Here is a 17,787-nt window from a genome sequence, read left to right as displayed (position 1 = left end):
CCAAATTAATCATTCCAACTGAATTGTGGTGTATGTGTTTTGTCAGGCAATTGAGCATTTTGATTACGTTGTACCAGTTGAAGTGGTTTGGTAAGCTTGCTTTGGAACGGTTGTGTTTCCACTGGGATCAATGCAAGTTTAAGATTGAAACAATTACTTTGTTTTAAATCCACAGTGTTCAGTTGGGTGAGAAATTGGTCATCCAAAATTGCTCTCAGCTCTGGAGACAGACCTGCAACCATCAAGCATCGAGTGCAGCAATAATCCAGATACAACCCAACTTTGGAAGACAAGAGCAATTGGTGCACTCCCTCATGTTCACAAGCAGCTGCATGAAAATTTCATGAGCTAAGCACTTTGGTTGAAACCCAAGAGATATTAAAGAAACCCATTCCTAAAGAAATCAGTGCTAGCTCTCGCTCAGTGGTAGATCCTCACCTGAGTGAGAAGGTTGTTGGTTCAAGTCCTGCTCTAGGAACTTGAGCACATGGGGCATTGAGGTCATGAAATGCACCATAAAAAATGCAAGTTGTATTTTCCAAAAGCATATAGGATGCCAACTTTAACCCTATGAGACAATCAATTTAGTTAGATTAGAACAATACCTATATTCTACATACTTGCATGGAACATTCCAACTAATATCTCATACAAATTCAGTATTGCTTCATTGTTTACTTATATTACATGCTCCTATGCATGGAATCCAGAATTTTGTGCGCCTCAATTTTTATACAGCTAGCAAAATAATACATGGTGCATTACTCTGCATTCATTGGCATTTGTTACCTAATCTGTCCATTCTGGGAACCTGCTTAAGTCCACACACATTTAATTGTCTTCATGGTCAGCTATGCCTATAATATAGTATCAGTAAATTCAGTTTTATTCTTCCTGAGGATGTCTCCAAAACAGTTCTATACCTGGAAAACAGTTAACAGCCATATTAAAAAGAAGTGAAGAATTAAACTACAGATCTCTTTCTTGCATAAGAAACTGGTTCCTGGTGTAATCTGACGGAGCACAGCATCAAGGAAACTTAACAAAACTGATGGGGAAATCGGGTGAAAACTCTCATACCAGCAGAGAGGAAGAGGTGGTTGTTGGAAGGCGATCACCTCAGCCCCAGGGCATCGCTGCAGGAGTTCCTTGGGATAGTATCCAGGCCCAGTATTCTTCAGCTTCATTAATGACCTTCCTTTCATCATAAGTCAGAATGGGGATCTTCATTGATGATTGCATTAAGTTCAGCATCAGAACTTGCATTTATATTGTGCTTTTCCTGACTTCTGATGTTTCAAAATACTTTACAGTCAATTAAGTACTTTTTGTAATGGAGCCTATGTTAAATTGTAGAAAATGTGGCAGCCAATAGGCACTCAGCAAACCCGCCCTTGGAATGACACAAGTAATCAGCCTTGATTTTTGTGCTCAAGCCCAGGAATAGGATTTGAACCCAGAACCATGTGACTCAGAGGTAAGTGTGTTGCCAATTGAGCCACAGCTAACAATGGCATTACTATTGCTGAATCCACCCAGCATCAACAGCCTAGGGGTCACCATTGACCAGAAACTGAACTGTAGCTACAAGAGCAGGTCAGAGGCTGGGAATTCTATGGTGAATAATTTGCCTCCTAACTCCTTAAAAGCATCTACAAGGCACAAGTCAGGAGTTTGATGGAATACTCGCCACTTGCCTAGATGAGTTCAGCTTCAACACCATCCAGGATAAAGCAGCCCACTTGATTGGCACCCTTTACACCACCTTAAACACTGACTCCCTCCACCACTGATGTACAATGGCAGCAGTGTGTATACCATCTGCAAGATGCACTGCAGCAGCTCACCAAGACTCCTTCAACAGCACCTTCCAAACTCGTGTCCTCTACCGCCTAGAAAGACAAGGGCAGCAGACGCATGAGAACAACAGCACCTGCAAGTTGCCCTCCAAGCTACACAGCATTCTGATGTGGAACTAAAATTAGCATTCCTTCACCGTTACTGGGTCAAAATCCCGGAACTCCCTCCCTAACAGCACAGGGGTGTAGCTACACCACATGGGCTGCACGGTACAAGACAGCAGCTCACGACCATGTTCTCATGGGTAATTAGGGATGAGCAACAATGGCTGGCCTTGCCAATGATGCGCACAGAAAAAAAATTCAACTGCCTTGTTCTTTAATTTCGCTATCATTTCTACAACTAGTAGGTTAAATACTCAATAACCTCATCTCAACTTCCCTGTTCCAATGTCTATGTACATACTGTGTTATATACAATCATTACTATTTTCTGAAATACATAACTTTGGGTTTTCAATAATTTGTACAGATTTCTTTTTCAAAACTATGACTCCAAATAAGGACTCCAAGTCTTTGATCCACTATCAACTTAGTTTTCAAAATAAGTGGTTTTTCCATATCAAATTACACCATTTTGCCAGAATACTTTGAATAATTTAAATTATCCACAACCCTTTTTATTTTCTTGGCCTCCCAAACCAATAGGCAACATTTATCATTCTTTCCCACCAAGAATATGATAAACCCTGCAGTGCTAGAGAACCCATCTGGAAGATTGGCATGTGAAGCATCGCTAAAAATGACCAACCTCCTATCTTCTGGATCATCCAAGGCTGGGAACTTGAGTACATATCCCTCAGAATTTAAATTTAAGTGTTTTATTTGCTCTCAGAACTTGCTCAACTGTAGCATGTTTCATCATGGCACTCAGCTCCAATACATCATAACTAGCATCAGGCCTAGTCTGAGTGCACAACTGGTTCAACTGCCCAATTAAGCTTCTCAACTGTTCCACTTCTTCCTTGATAGCAGGATCCTCTTTTTGTGAGGACCTACCACAAGTTATTGGGATATAATTAACATTTTCCAGATAAGATTGTTGATTCAATGTCACTCCTAACTTGCTCTGCTTAATGTCTAAACCTATGTATCTAAAGGCCCCAGAAGCCTGACTTCTGCCTTAAATTCCTTCATCATCTCCTCGATTACCCATTGTTCAAATTCTACAGATCCTCCCCAAAGGAAATCATCAACATGCATGATAAAAATCCCAGCTAGTTTCTCCTTATTATCCAGTAGAACATCGCAGGGTCTGCCTTTAACTGAGTGCAACCTATTTTTAACAAGACAAACCTCACGGAAAGATACCATGCTCTTGATGCATTATTCAACCCATAAACACATTCAATTTCTATAGCTTTCCTTCTACATCCCTTCTTTGGGTCGTTTCGAATAAACTTCTCTCTGAAACTTCTCCCCCTGTAAATACGCAGCCTTTATATCAATTGATTTGTACTCCCAGGAATAGGATGCCAAAATAGCTAAAAAAAAATCTTCGAACTCACTTTCCTCGCAGTAGGCGAGTCCACTCCTAGTCTCTCTTCAAAGCCTTGGGCTACTAACCTCGCTTTGACCTTGTATGTGCTACCTGGGAGCGCCTTTTCTGTACAGATCCATTTATGAGACAACACTGGCTATCCTGTGTCAAGTATTTCAGAATATACCCCAAATTCCTTCCAACTTTCTAACTCTTTCCATTTGGCTTCCTTTATCAGCTTACTTTCCAATTTATTAGCAGCTACTAGAATCTCAGTCATAAGGACTTCTACTTCTATTGAGATTACTAGCTTGTTCTCTAGTCCTCCTTGTTAAGCTACAACCTTTACTCTCATTCCTCTCCCTTTCTGGACTACAACTATATGATCGTTCTCCTGTGCGAGCAGAACTCCATTTGCAAGTCCATGATCTTTTTCTATGGTCACAACCACTTTCTGGTCCACTGTCGGAACTCAAACTGCATTTTCTGGGTTTCCACATCTTTATCTTGGTTTGCCAACTTATAGGTCTCATCTCCTGTCCTTCATCCTGCACATTTAGCCAATGTTTGTATTTACCAGTGGCCTTTCCTGCTCTCCCTATGAAGGTGGCATCCCTCCACACACTGGTCCCTTCTGGCATGTATGTTACCTTTGTTCCTACTTTGAGTAATTGCCCTTTTGATCGAAAAGGGTTGTCCTGTACCTCAGTATTACTTTGTTCATAATCAACCCTGTTTTTGCCGTCCCAGTGTACATGTACATGAAGTGCATCGTGCCTCCTCGCGTTTTATGGTCCTGTTCAGAATCTGTAAAGATATAGTCAGTACCAATTAACCTTGAAGAATGTACTTTAACGGTTTGATTACCGTGTTGCACGATTACTACTTTCCCATCACCTTGCCAGGTTCTTACCACTCTTTCTGGCCTTCCCTTTTATAATATATCATGTGTCCTTCTCCAAACTGTATTCCTGATGGTCTTTTGCGGTGCCGTAGAGCCTGCCGAATTTTCTCCAAAACCTTAGCGTTAATTAAAGCTTTACTGTCTGCATGCAAAGCATTCAGACGAGCAGAAAAAGTAGAGCTAATGATAGCCCATTCTAGAGCAGGAGGAGCATCTGACACACCGAAGGTAACTTCAGATTTCTCCCATACACCAACTGATACGGACTGTACCCCCCAAACATTCGCAGAGGGTTCTGTGCGTGCACCACCCATGCCAGTGCCATTTGCAATTTACAATCTGGTTGATCAAATAATATTTTATGTAACATGTCATCTATTACCACATGGTTTCTTTCACAAAGACGGTTATTAAACGGGCCCTCAGCTTCCTCATTGGCGAATTCCACATTATCTGTGAAGAACTTCGTTAGTGTCCTAATCTTGTTCCTACCCATTTCTCCATGACCTTATTGACAACGGTCCTTTTGTCTTTACTATGTATTACAGTGGATAAACTAAATCTGGTTGCCATATCTATGAAGTGTAATAAAAAAAAAACCCTTATCCTTGTCCCAAACTTTCAAGTCCATTGCCACCGCATCGTTAAACTCCCTGGCTAGTGGCAAGCTAACAGGTCGCGGTGATGCCTTGCAATATTTAAAGCAAATTTCACACCGAGCAGTGATTTGTTCAATATCATCATATCCTTTATCGACCACTCCCGCTTCTCGAAGCAGAGTCTTCAGTTTCTATGGCGCCAGATGTGCAAGCCATCTACGTAATTTCCAAATGATCTTTTTGTCCACCGATTTCTCATTCTCAGCAGTTAACAAAACTTCATGAACTTTTTGATAAGATATCTCTGGCTTCCTTAGTGGCAAGCAGTAATGGCCTGAGTAAAACGGAGATCCACATTTTCCCCAAAAAAAGACTGCTCTATCATTCTTCATATCTAGCATCATCTGAGCCTTCTTCAGTGCAGATCGACTCAACAATAGCGTTATCGCGCTAGAAACCACATCAGTACTGATAAACAGATTGATCCCTGCTACCTTACAAGGGAGGACGTTAATGTATTGTCATCTCCGAACCTGAAGCAGGTAGAGCTTTCATACTCCTTGGCCTTCCGCATCGAGGGACTCCAAATAACAGTCAAGCCAGGCAGTGTCACACACGGTAGAAGTGCAACCACTGTCCAGAACTGCACAGTTGAAGGAATCTACCATCAAGATACTCCTCACCAGATTCAAACTCTGATCAACACAATTTCATCATGGCAGTCACCATCATCATTTTCAGTTTCAGATGGATCCTTCTCATGGGTCACTTCAAAAACACGATTCCTTTGCTGTGGGCAGTTAATTGCGTAATGATACTGAAAATCACACCGAAAACACCAATTAACTATTTGCTGTGCATTTTTTGGGTTTAAACGTCTGTGGTCACCATCCCAGACAGCTTTTTGTCCCTGCCCTCAAATTGGCTAGGGCTACAGCTATTTTCAGACCTCTTGTGATTAACCCCATCTTAGTATTGGAACCTTTGTCTAACAAAGAACAAAGAAAAGTACAGCACAGGAACAGGCCTTTCAGCCCTCCAAGCTTGCACCAATCATTATTGCCTGTCAAACTAAAACATTTTGCACTTCCGGGGTCCATATCCCTCTATTCCCATCCTATTCATGTATTCGTCAAGCTGCCTCTTAAACACCACTATCGTACCTGCTTCCACCACCTCCTCTGGCAGCAAATTCCAGACACTCACTACCCTCTGTGTAAAAAAACTTGCCCCGCACATCTCCTCCATAGTTTTCTCCTCTCACCTTAAATCTATGTGCCCTAGTAATTGACTCTTCCACCCTGGGAAAAAGCTTCTGACTAGCTACTCTGTCCATGCCACTCATAATTTTGTAAACTTCTATCAATTCACCCCTCAATCTCCGTTGCTCTAGTGAGAACAATCCAAGTTTCTCCAACCTCTCCTCATAGCTAATAACCTCCAGACCAGGCAGCATCCTGGTAAACCTCCTCTGCACCCTCTCCAATGCCTCCATATCTTTCTGGTAATGTGGTGACTAGAATTGCACGCAATATTCCAAGTGTGGCCTAACCAAGGTTCTATACAGCTGCAGCATGACTTCCCAGCTTTTATACTCAAAAGCCCTGCCAATGAAGGCAAGCATGCTATATGCCTTCCTGACTACCTTATCCACCTGCGTTGCCACTTTCAGTGACCTGTGCACCTGTACTCCCAGATCCCTCTTCCCAATAGATGCACTTAAGGAGTCTGCCATTTATTGTATAATTCCTACCTGTATTAGACCTTCCAAAATGTATTACCTCGCATTTGTCTGGATTAAACTCCATCTGCCATTTCTCCGCCCAAGTCTCCAACCGATCTATATCCCGTTGTATCCTTTTGGTCGACCACAAAATTCGGTCACCATTGAATCCCCTATCCTTTGTTTTACCGCATAGTTGTTCACATTTGCTAGAAAAGTGGTAGGGAACAACTGTTTCCCCTGAATTTTTTTTTAGGGCAGCAGCCATTTGATCTAAGAGAGATTCTTTCCCCCGGAACTGAACCCCTGTTAGCACTAAAAGGCTATCAACATGGGAAAGGCAAGCACAGTCCAGTAATTTAAATGCCAATACCAATTCTGGAATTTCAAGTTCAATTTGCTGTAATCTCCTATAACATTTATCAAAATGCATGAAATATTTTTCCATGAACTGATCATCTGATTTCCTAAACCTATCAAAGATCATCCAAGCTTCATACCCTTCCAATAACTCTCAATTTTTGGATAAGTTCTACAAAAAAGGATATCAGACAGTTTAATCCCTCTTCATGATTCAAATCATCCACTGTCCACTCTGAAAATACTTTACTCCTTATCTTGCTTTTGGCTGGGAATGATAAACCCAAAACCATACCTTGCTTCTTCCGGGGTATAGCAGCAACTCGGGTCCACATTTCAACTTCAACCTCCCATTGCTGATAAGGTTCAGAGTCAGAAAGAATTGGTGGATAGTCAAAGCTTGCGATCCTGCACTCTCCTTTCACCATTCCCTAACTTAAATTGTTAGCAACAGTACACTTCTTTTCCCTCAGAGGACTGAAATAGAAAGCTTCATTTACAGCAATCAATCAGCAAAGCTTAAAGTTCATCCTCTGCTACCATGCTACTCACAATAAGAGGTTGTGGTGGAAGAATTAATCCAGGCTGGTCTCTTGGTTAAAGCTGGTTTATTTCCAAGACAACTCCACAGTGCAGCTAACTTCCTAGTAGCTTCCACACAAAGTGTTCCAGCTGTTTCTATTTAGATAATTAATGCCCATCACCTGTTTAACTAACAATTGGTTTTAACAAGACGATTGCCATATTAACAAATGGGAATCAGGGGGAAAACTTGCCACTGGTTGGAGTTATACCTGGCAAAAACGAAGATGGTTGTGGTTGAGGTCAGTCATCTCTGTCCCAGGACGTCACTGCAGGTGCTCCTCAGGATCGTGTCCTCAACCCAATTCCCTCCATCATAAGGTCAGAAGTGGTAATGTTCCCTGATGATTGCACCATGTTCAGCACCATTCATGACTCCTCAGATACTGAAGCAGTCTATATCCAAATGCAGCAACATCTGGACAATATCCAGGCTTGGGCTGACAATGCTACTTGGGCAAGTGGCATTCACGTGACACTAGTGCCAGTCAATGACCATCTCCAACAAGTGAGAATCTAACTATCATCCCTTGACATTCAATGGCATTACCATCACTGAACTCCCCACTATCAACATCCTGGGGGTTACCATTGACCAGAAGCTGAACTGGACCAGCCATATAAATACTGTGGCTACAAGAGCAAGCCAGAGACTAGGAATCCTATGGTTAGTAACTCACCTCCTGACTCTTCAAAGCCTGTCCGCCATCTACAAGGCACAAGTCAGGAATGTAATGGAATACTCCCCACTTGCCTGAATGAGTGCAGCTCCCACAACACTCAAGAAGCTTGACACCATCCAGGACAAAGCAACCCGCTTGATTGGCACCCATCCACAAATATTCACTCTCTCCGCCACCGACAAACAGTGGTAGCAGTGTGTACCATCTACAAGATGCACTCCTAAAACTCACCAAGACTCCTGAGGCAGCACCTTACAAACCCACGACCAGTACCACCTAGAAGGACAATGGCAGCAGATACATGGCAACACCGCCACCTGGAAGTTCCTCGCCAAGCCACTCAACATCCCAAATAAGAAATATGTCGCTGGGTCAAAATCCTGGAACTCCCTCCCTAACAGCACTGTGGGTGTGCCTACACCATGCGGACTGCAGCATTGAAGAAGGCAGCTCACCACCACCTTCTCAAGGGCAATTGGGAATGGGCAATAAATGTTGGCCTAGCCAGTGACTCCCACATCTGCTAAATGAATAAAAAACATTTCATGACCTACTGCACAGACCATTAACCACAAAGGTACAGTCAATTCAAGTTTTCCACTCTACTCTAATCAGCCAATTAAATTACATTCCCAACAAATGCCCTGAGCCAACCCAAAATTAGGTTAAGCTCTAGGTAAGGGTCTAGTAGATCAATTTTACAAAATTAACACAAGTTCCTATGAATTTTGAAAGTGGCCATTTGCTCAAAAAAGGGATAATACTCTCCCAAATGGGAGGGCCTTTCAACATTCCCTTGGTACATGAAACAATTGAGACTCGGCCCTTTTGCATCTTCCCAAGTGCAAGAGGGATAAAGATTACAGACATGACTCAATGTGTGCCAGGAATGTAGTGGGCTATTTCAGAGAGCAAGATAGAGGGTGGCTTTAAAATGATTCAAAAGAATTTAATTGAGTCACTCAAATTTACTGTTATATTATCATTGTTACGAAAACCCTATTAAAAGGACATCAGATATCTATTATTATAGCTAGTTATCAGCTATAGCAACACTGACTCCAAGTTGGTTCCAAGTACATTAACTGAAGTTTCACTTTATGCAATGGTTCTTTTGCCAAATGACTTGGACAAGCACTTGACACCCATTGTAAACCAGCTGGTAAATGTGCATTAGACTTGTTGATTTTAATCTGAGCATAAATTGTGTTCCCACGAATGGAAACCTCACAAAAGCAATATTAGCATGGAGGTAAATAGTTCTAAGGGACGGTGCCAATTATTCAAAAACAGTCAGCTGGGTGACTGATAAGGGGACAGCCCTAACAGAAGAGAATATTCTCTAACTGGGGCACCTTCTGCAAGATAAAATGGATCATTATTTTTAATAAAACAGTGCATTGCATAGTATTCATAGAGTATTTTTGCATAGGATTGAAACAATATGCAGGGTTTTTTTTTCCAATATTCTTTCATGAAATGTGAGCAACACTGACAAGGCCAGCATTTTATTGCCCATCCTTAACTGCCTTTGAGAAGGTAGTGGTGAGCTGCCTTCTTGAAACGCTGAAGTCCATGTGATGTAGATACACCCACAGTGCTGTTAGGAACAGAGTTCCAGAATTTTGATTCAATAATAGTGAAGGAATGGCGATACAATTCCAAGTCAGGATTAATGTGTGGCTTGGAGGGGAACTTGCAGTTGGCAGTGTGCCATGTGTACGCTGCCCTTTTCCTTATAGGCGATAGGGGTCACAGGTTTGGTGGGTGCTGTCAAAAGGAGTCCTGGCAAGTTGCTGCAGTGCATCTTCATACCGTACACACTGCTGCCACTGTGCGTCAGTGGTAGAAGGAGTGAACGCTTAAGTGTAGTGGATAGGCGCTGATCAAGTGGATTGCTTTGTCCTGGATGGTGTCAAGCTTCTTGAGTGTTGTTGGAGCCACATTCATCCAGGCAAGTGGAGAGTATTCCATCACACTCCTGACTGGTGCCGTGCAGGTGGTGGACAGGCTTTGAGGAGTCAGGTGATGAGTTACTCACCACAGAATTCTCAGCCTCTGTCCTGCTCTTGTAGCCAAAGTACTGATATGGTTGGTCTAGTTCAGTTTCTGGTCAGTGGTAACATGTTGACAGTGGAGGGGTTGAGCCATGGTAATGCCATTGAATGTCAAGGGAAGATGGTTAGATTTTCTCTCTTCATTGCCTGGCACACGTGTGGCACGAATGTTACTTAAGTATTTATTAAAATATTTACATTTGAGAGAGGAATAAAGGGATGGTCCATTTTGGGATGGCAGTAGTTGAAGAAAGGAAACATGCATATTCAACTTATGAAAATAAAGGGTGTTTAAATATTCTGAGTAAACTGAACAATACATAATTTCAAGGCATTCTCTTCAAGGACAGTGTATAACTTAATCCATCATGGATAATATCCAACACACAAAATTCCCCAATGACAGTAAGCAAGCAACCAACATCTTCATGTAGAGCTCGGTGAAACGTCCCCCAACTCTCAGAATAATCCCACCATACAACTAAATTTTACAATATGAACAATTGTGGTGCACAGATAACTTACAGCATCAACTGCAGATAAACTAGCTTGTTCCACAGAATATATTTCACAATGCGCACATCCATATGCTTTCTAAAGTTTTGTTTCTCTTCAAAAGCAGTTAATAAAACGGACAAATTATTCAGCTGTGACTGTTTCTTCATCTGCTACCCAGGATGGGGAGTGGGGAAATACATCTTTGACGTCTCTACTCTTATTTGAAGGTTGGTAGTTGTGATTCTTTAGTTCATAAGACAATCCAACTATCCAAGTTAAACAACATGTCTTTGTCCACTTTTGCAATGATTGCCATCATCTTATGGAACCAAGTCAGATCCCCAACTAAAACCCCCCAGTTTTCCAACCAATGACCAAACTGTGGTGCACAAGCATTCCTAAAGGTAGGGCTCCCAAAATTTGATAACTGCGGATGTTTGTGAAGATTATTAAATATCCTTTACAGAAATCGATGTAGGTGATCCCGTTGGCTTTCAGGAACTCGTTTTCAATCATTTGTTTGAAGTCACCACTTGACAATTGGGGGGGGGGGGGGAGGGGGGTGAGAACACAAATGAAAGCTGTGCATATTGGAATCCTTTCTTGTTCCCTTTGGACAAATAGTTTTAGCTACAGACAAACTTTTGATGTGTTAAGAATAAACGCAATTACTTTTCCGAGTGGAACAGGAATTTTGAGGCCTGGCTGCTGTTCGACTGGGTTCCAATAAAACCAAGAACTGTGACTTGGAGTCCACCACCTAAATTAATGATTTACATCAACTGGCCTGGGCTCTCCAGATAAATTATCAATTTATATCAAGTCCTGCCAGTAACAGTAAATAGTGCAGAAAATAAATTGGAACTTTTGTTTGGAAGGCAGTGACCACAGGGGTGTCTGGATGGGTTGGAGAATCAGGGAGGTGCTGGTTAACCCTCCTCACCTCTCCTGTAAGTGGCGGTGCTCCTCGGAGACTCTGCCCAGCTCCACCTGCAACCGAGCCCTCTCGTTGGCCGTCCGGTCTAGCAGCTTCCTGGCGTCGGCCAGCTCGGTCTCGAAGAGGGAGCGGGTGATGCGGAACTCGGAGCTGTCCGCCTCCTGCGACTCGGTGAGCCGCTGCAGCAGCGCCTGGTTCTCGCCCTCCAGGCAGCGGATCCGCTCGATGTAGGCGGCCAGCCGGTCATTGAGCTGCCGCAGCTCCTCCTTCTCCTGCAGGCGGCTAAGGCGGAGCGGGCTCTGCTTCCCCGCACCCTTCACGGAGCCCGGCCGGCTGCGGTGCGGGGTGGAGGCTCTTAAAGCCATTTCTTGACAGCGCTGGGAATTAAGTAAAGCCTCGAGTTTAGGTTCAGTTCTGCCACCCACAGTCCAATTGCACTCAGTCAAACACAGCTGCGAGTCACTGTCTAAGAATAAAAGTCAGCAATTGCATTTCCAGCCAAGGCCATCATTGCGCCTCTATGGGACTGAACACATGAAAAGACATTTTCTCTGTCTCGGAGGATGTGAGTGAGTGGCCATTGGGTAGGTTTATATGGTGTCACATGACTGTGATAAAAGGTCTTCCAGCTACCCTAAGACTGTTTCCATAGCTGCACTATTTAAAGTACTATCTCTAACGTGTTGAAACTCGGATGGCGTTTGAAACGTTGCCAAGTTTTATGAATGGCCAGGGAATCGCTCACGTGGTTTAAAGCCCTCATTATTTCGGGCCGACAACACTGGACAGATTTTCAGCGTGCCTATTTTTGACAGGCGAGTTAATGGTGAGTTGTCACACACTGGAAAACTCCGCAAGTGCCGCCTCATCCGAGGAGGCAGCCAGATTCTGCATGCCTTTCCTTGTCAACACACATAAGGAGACACTGGGCCTGGGTGACCAACTGTCCCTTATTTTAAGGGATTGTTTCTCATTTTGACTCACATTTCCCTTCCCTTTTGTCCCTTACTTGTAGGACAGACTGTGGGAGACCAAGCCTGGGAGTGTCCTAGCAGGCAAATTTGCCTCTTTTTTTTCCCCACATGCACATGCACACTGTGGTCAGCAGAGGAGTTATGATCATCACCCCTCCCCTGCTCTTCTGGGCACTGCCCCCCATATTCGCTCAGCTAGCGGAAGTGTTATTTTATTTCGTAAGAGTTGGTCAGCCTGTGTGAATGGGTTTGCACAATATTATCAAAGAAAACTCGTCAAGGTCCCTACGAGGGGCACAACTGAGCTAAATCATAAAAGAAAAGAAAATTTGGCAAACAAAATAATATGTTGACCCTTTGTTGACTGCGCACTCCAGTTCCGGTGGGTGCCCACCACTTATCGAAGGCTTCAAGCATAAAAACAGATACCCCTTCCTGCTTCACCAGGACCACCCAGGTACAGATAAGGCCAAGGAAGATTGGGCAGCAACCAGATTTTGGGTGGGAGATTTTAAGCGACCAGCTTTAAGCAAGATGTGTTAATCACATGATTAGGACCTATTCCACATATCACCTCAAGGTAAAATAGAAACATTTGAGATTTCTAGTTTGCAGCCCTGTTGTCACTGATTTTGAAAAAAAAAAGAATTGCACTTATGAGCATCCTTCATGACTACAGGATGTCCCAAAATGCTTTGCAGCCAATGAAGGACTTTTGAAGTGTCGTCACTGTTGTAATGTAAGAAACAGGGCAACCGATTTGCACACAGCAAGCTCCCACAATGTGATGATGACCAGGTCGGCAGGTTGATAAGCTATAAACATCAGCCAGGACGCTTGAGGTAACACCCCTGCTTTTCTTTGAAATAGTGCCCTGGGATCTTTCACATCTACCCGAGAGAGTCAGCAGGGCCTCAGTTCAACATCTCATTTGAAAGACAACACCTCCGACAGGGTAGGGCTCCCTCAGTACTGTACTGGAGTGTCAGCCTTGAGTTTTGTACTTAAAATCCTGAAGCAAGACTTGAACACATAACCTTCTGACTTAGAAGTAGGAGTATGACCAATTGAGCCACTGCAAGGTGCCAAGTGACTGTTTTACTTTGGTTATTGATTGTGTCTTATGATGGACTTGGACTTCACAGATGGAAAACAAACTGTTTCATGCCAACGTTAAATGTGAAATGCAAATCGGGAGTGAAAGCTTAAAGTTCCTAAAGTGAAGCAGGAAATTCCCTCCTTCGGGGATCCTCATTCTGCTTCATTTCACTGTTACTTTAGGCTCTAGCACCAATTCCCGGCTATGTACACTCTAATTGCTTTATTTTAAATACGTTCTTGACCTCAGCTCCTGGTAACATTGGATGCCCTTACCTATTAGAAATCATAGCTTTGAAGTTTCCCCTTATGTCAGCATTCACACTTTAATCGTTAATGATCTTCTGCTCAGGTATTTTCAGTTATTAAGAATCCCACTAGCACAGTGCTTTGCCCAATCATTTGAATAAGTGTGCATGAAACTGTGGGACCTCCTACTTCAGATCATTGAGGTTGACGGGCTGAATGGCTTTTCCCAAATCCATGTTCATTTACCTTTTTTTTGAGATGCCACCTGAGTTATGCCATAAAACTAATATAGCAAATGTTAGAGATAAATCTGACAAGGATGCAGTATTTGAAGGTGTGCAGCATTATCTTCTTATGATGTGTCTTTGGGGCTTGATTGTGGACTCCATCGGCTGTTTCCCAGATGTGCCTGCAAAAGCAAAGAGAGATAATTAGTGCATGGAAGTGGCCTGTGTCACTCGCAGTATGGTTGTCTCTTGGATGTTGCACTGCTGGATCCTCACTTGGTTGAGCACTGCCGACCTCACTGCCAGCAAAGGAACATTCCAGATATTTGCCAGCCAGCTGAATGACTCAATTTCCAAAGTCCGTGAGGACCTTGATTTCAGGCATTCTTCCACCAGTCTGCGACTTCTCCCTCTTGCTGTGTGCCAGCATGTCCTGCGTGAATAGAGATGGATGGAGTGTAAGCAGGATGCCTGCCAGGCCAGACGATTAGTATGCCTGGCCTGTGTGGGTGGTGAATGGTCCCATGGACAGGATGGGGATAATGAAGGTGAATGTGAGAGAGTGAATGGTGATGGCCCTGAACTGGCAGTGAATGAGATCCCTGTGGATGTGTGATAGGTTTGTGAGTGTGTGAGTTGAGAGTGATGAGAAGAGTAACTTACCCTGGCAGAACGGAGGAGATCATTCATCCGCCTTTGGCACTGGGTGGCTGTCCTCTTTTGCAGGGTGTTGGCACTGACCACCGCTGCCACTGCCTCCCATGTTGGATTGTTAATGTTGCTGTCCCTCCTGTGGCCAGAGCAGGGGTAGAGGACATCACAGCGGGCCTCCAAAGGGTCCAAATTATGCACAAGGAACGCATCACTAAACCGGGGGGCTGCAGTCCTCTTGCCTTTTGGGGCCATGTCTTCTTTGCAGAAGTCCTGGGCTATGAGCACTGAGACATGTGCACACATCTGCACTTTAAATATGGCACCCAGCATGAGGAAGCAGCGAGGTGATGTCATGGCAGGAGAATGAGAGCCCGCTTGCCATGGAAACAGAGTGTTTCCTGGGAATTCCTGATGAGGGAGATGGGATTAGGGCAATATGGTGTGAAAAGCCACCATTGCGGCCGGGTGGTAAAACACTCTTTTGCCCTCCCACTTAGTGCAAACCTGGGACGATTCTGCCCAATGTCTAATTTACAACTTTCCTTTTCTCTGCATATTGAAATTAAATCACTCGACTGCAATCGCTTTGTGCCTGGCAAAGGCGCCATTGAGCTGGTCTGGTGCTCCTACCTCACTATTGTTCTGTTGCAGGTACCTGGGAGGTGGGAAGCTGCTGGTTATCCAGAGGATACTTCAGATGGCCATGATGAGCTGTGTCCTGGTGTTGGCTCAGGCAGTACCTATTTGGAATGAAAAGAGGCACTGCGTAACAAGATAGCAGTGGAACAAGTGTCCTGTCAACCTAAGAAAGGATGGTGTGAGTTTCTCCTCTGAAGCCAATGCCACTGTCATGGGACAGCATTTCTACACTGTCTCCTCTTTTTGTGAGAATAGAGCGAATGAGTATTGTGAAGCTCTGGATGTTTCTATCTATGCTCTCCTTTGATTGAAGGATGATGATATCCTGGATCCCAGAACTATGATGTAGCAATTATGGTTTTATTTAGTGTGCAGTGTACTCTTAAGAATAATACTTGTTAAGAAAGATCACATTCCTTGGCAACCAAGCTAGTGCATTTTCTTTTTCATTACAGGACTGCCCCTCATACAACAACAGGTGTCACACCTGCAGGGTTATTGTTGAAACGCCATCTCAGGACAAGATGGAGCTTAATAATGCCGAATTTAGAGGGGAAGGTGGAAAGGAGTCAGAGAAGCCAGAAAACTAGTCACAACTGGCATAGTCACGAGAGGAACTTTACCGTGGGAGAGTCAGTATATGTGAAAAATTTTGGAGAAGGACCAAAATGGTTATCGGGTGAAATCTATCTTACCACATGGAGGTGGGAGGCCGGATCATCCATAAACATGTGGACCATTTAAGGAAGGGAGAGACAGATCACCAAGATTTGGTTCCACCAGTGATCATGACTGGATCTGCATTTCCTGTTGAGGATACTCAACCCAAGGCTGACATGTCTGATGTTCCTGTAACTGTTGAGGATACAGAACTGCAAGTGTCCACCGAACACCTGATGTTCTGGCAACTCCAGAAAAGTTGAAAGCACACGTGTAGTTGCTGCTGAGTATATTGTAAATACGCTTAAAGTTTCCACCACAAGCCTGCAGATCAACCCTATCATTAATAGAACAACTCGGCCACCCTACAACCCATGATGAAAGCCACCTTGAGGTTGAAGCAAAGATGTCAGAGTTGTAACCAAGGGCTCAATCATTGTGGGTGCCACTGCAGTACTTAATCCATGATTGACTATATAGTGTCCATGAGGTGCTGGATAACCCCACACTAACTAGAGCTGGATTCCTCCATGCTCTGTGCCATTGCATGCGAGCTTCCTGGCAGGCTGCCCAGTACAGTTAGAAGGTGCTGATGTACAGCGATCATAGAATTACATGGAATTTTATAGCACGGAAATGGACTTTTGGTCGACGCCTGTGTTTTTACTCCACATGAGCCCCTCCCGCCTTAATTCACCTCAACACTATCAACATATCCTTCCAATCCTTTCTCCCTTGCACTTATTTAACTTCCCCTTAAATGCATTTTTGCTAATCACCTCAACTACTCCTTGTGGTAACGTGTTCCATGTTCTGACCACTCTGTAACTAAAGAGATTCTCCTAAATTACCTACTGGATTTATTATTAACTGTGATATTTAAGGTCCCGCAGTTTTGGATTCCCCAACAAGTGGAAACATTCTCTGCAACTACTCCCTAATCAGACTCCTTCAGTATTTTAAAATCTCCATCAGGTCACTTCTCAGTTTTTTTCTTTTCTAGAGAAAAAAGCCTCATACAGTTCAGTATTTCCTGATTGATTGATGTAGCTTCTTAGTTCTAGTATCATCTTTGTAAATCATTTTTGAACTTTCTCCAGTTCTTCTGTATTATTTTTAAAATATGGAGACCAGAACATTGCCCAGTATTAGCAAGTGTGATCTAACCAAAGTTTTTTTTAAAAAATTCATTCCTAGGAAATGGCAAAGCTAGCATTTATTGTCCATCTCTTATGGCCTTCTTGAACAGCTACAGTCCATGTAGTGAAGATACTCCCACAGTGCTGTTAGGGAGAGAGTTCCAGGATAGTGCCCCAATGACAATATCATTGTTTCCAAGTCAGGGTGATGGGTGATGTGGAGGGGAACTCACAGGTGGCGGTGTTCCCAGGCGCCTGCTTTCCTTGTTCTTCCAGGTGGTAGTGGCTCGGAAGGTGCTGTCGAAGGAATCTTGTGGAGTTGCTGCAGTGCATCTTCTAGATGGTATACGCTGCTGCCACTGTGCGTTGGTGGTGGAGGGCATCAATTTTAAGATTGTGGATGGAGCCAGTCAAGCGGGGCTGCTTTGTCTTGGAAGGTGTCAAGCTACTTGATGTTATTGAAGC

General features: G+C 43.6%; 1 protein-coding gene across 1 annotated transcript in view; it reads right to left on the bottom strand.

Moving 5' to 3' along the window:
- The window catches only part of LOC121269775 (lamin-L(III)-like), a 72,487-nt gene extending 60,234 nt beyond the window's left edge, over nucleotides 1-12,253 (bottom strand). The window contains exon 1 of the mRNA XM_041174684.1: nucleotides 11,689-12,253. Within this exon, the coding sequence (XP_041030618.1) occupies nucleotides 11,689-12,047 (359 nt within the window). The 5' untranslated portion in view covers nucleotides 12,048-12,253. The remainder of the gene's footprint in view (nucleotides 1-11,688) is intronic.
- Nucleotides 12,254-17,787: the final 5,534 nt, after the last annotated feature.

The sequence above is a fragment of the Carcharodon carcharias genome, chromosome 26 (assembly GCF_017639515.1).
Source record: "Carcharodon carcharias isolate sCarCar2 chromosome 26, sCarCar2.pri, whole genome shotgun sequence".
NCBI classification, from domain to species: Eukaryota; Metazoa; Chordata; class Chondrichthyes; order Lamniformes; family Lamnidae; genus Carcharodon; species Carcharodon carcharias.
This window is presented reverse-complemented; position numbering and strand designations above follow the sequence as displayed.